This window comes from Gallinula chloropus (genome assembly GCF_964237585.1).
Source record: "Gallinula chloropus genome assembly, contig: HAP1_SCAFFOLD_230, whole genome shotgun sequence".
NCBI lineage: Eukaryota > Metazoa > Chordata > Aves > Gruiformes > Rallidae > Gallinula > Gallinula chloropus.
In genome coordinates this window covers 105,307-106,528 of record NW_028168293.1, presented here as the reverse complement: position 1 = coordinate 106,528, position 1,222 = coordinate 105,307, and the positions used below count along the sequence as shown (strand labels likewise).

Sequence of the window (1,222 nt, the reverse complement as noted above, 5' to 3'; positions counted from 1 at the left end):
CTCCCTCCAAACCCCCTTCTGGACCCCCCAAACCCCCTTCTGAAACCCCCAAACTCCCCCCAAACTCCCCCCCAAACCCCTTTCTGATCCCTCCAAACCCCCTTCAGATCCCCCCAAACCCCCCCCAAACCCCCTTTCTGAACCCCCAAACTCCCTCCAAACCCCCCAAACCCCCTTTCTGAACCCCCCAAACCCCCTTCTGAACCCCCCAAACTCCCTCCAAACCCCCCAAACCCCCTTCTGACCCCCCGAACCCCCTTCAGATCCCCCCAAACCCCCCTTCTGCCCCCCCCCCAATGCCTGTCGGGGTGCGCACGGCCCCCCTGGGGCTGCGGGAGGTGTCGGGTGCCCCCTGCTCGCTGTGGGTGCTGCGGGTGGGTCACTGTCACCCGCGGCCCGACGGGGGGGTGAGCGCCGACGGCACCGTCACCCTGGTCCGGGGGGGCCCCGTCACCCTCCTCGTGGACACGGGGGGGCCCTGGGGGGGGCAGGACCTGGTGCGGCGGCTGGGGGAGCGGGGGGTGTCCCCCGGTGACGTCACGCACGTGGTGTGCACCCACGGCCACGCGGACCACGCGGGCAACCTCGGCCTGTTCGCGGGGGCGGCGCTGACGTGGCTGGGGGGGGAAGGGTGGCGGGGGCAGGGGCACTTCCTGCGCCGGCGGCTGACGTCATCGTCGCCGCCATACGTCCTGCTCCCCGGCGGCGTGGAGGTGGTGGCCACGCCGGGCCACACGCGCGATGACGTCAGCGTGGTGGTGCGGGGGACGGCGCTGGGGACGGTGTTGGTGGCCGGCGACCTGTTCGAGGGGGAGGAGGACGAGGGGAGGTGGCGGGAGTGGAGCGGTGACGTCACGGCGCAGGAGCGCAGCCGCCGCTGGGCGCTGCAGGTGGCTGACGTCATCGTGCCGGGGCACGGGGCGCCCTTCCGGGTGCTGCGGGACGGGGACGGCGGGGGCGGCGGTGACGTCACTGCGGGGGGTGGTGACGTCACGGGGTGGTGACGTCATGGGGTGGTGACGTCATGGGGTGGTGACGTCACTGCGGGGGGTGGTGACGTCACTGCGGGGGGTGGCGACGTCACGGCGGGGGGTGACGTCACTGCGGGGATGGTGACGTCACGGCGGGGGGTGGTGACGTCACTGTGGGGGGTGGTGACGTCATGGGGTGGTGACGTCACTGCAGGGGGTGGTGACGTCACTGCGGGGGGTGGTGATGTCAT

The 1,222-nt window shown here is 71.8% G+C and overlaps 1 protein-coding gene across 1 annotated transcript; it reads left to right on the top strand.

Moving 5' to 3' along the window:
• Nucleotides 1-296: 296 nt before the first annotated feature.
• On the top strand, nucleotides 297-1,004 carry LOC311204628 (metallo-beta-lactamase domain-containing protein 1-like; the record flags this gene model as incomplete). The annotated part of the gene is made up of 1 exon (XM_084281029.1): nucleotides 297-1,004. One exon carries the CDS (start codon nucleotides 297-299, stop codon nucleotides 1,002-1,004), a length of 708 nt encoding a protein of 235 aa, XP_084137155.1.
• Nucleotides 1,005-1,222: the final 218 nt, after the last annotated feature.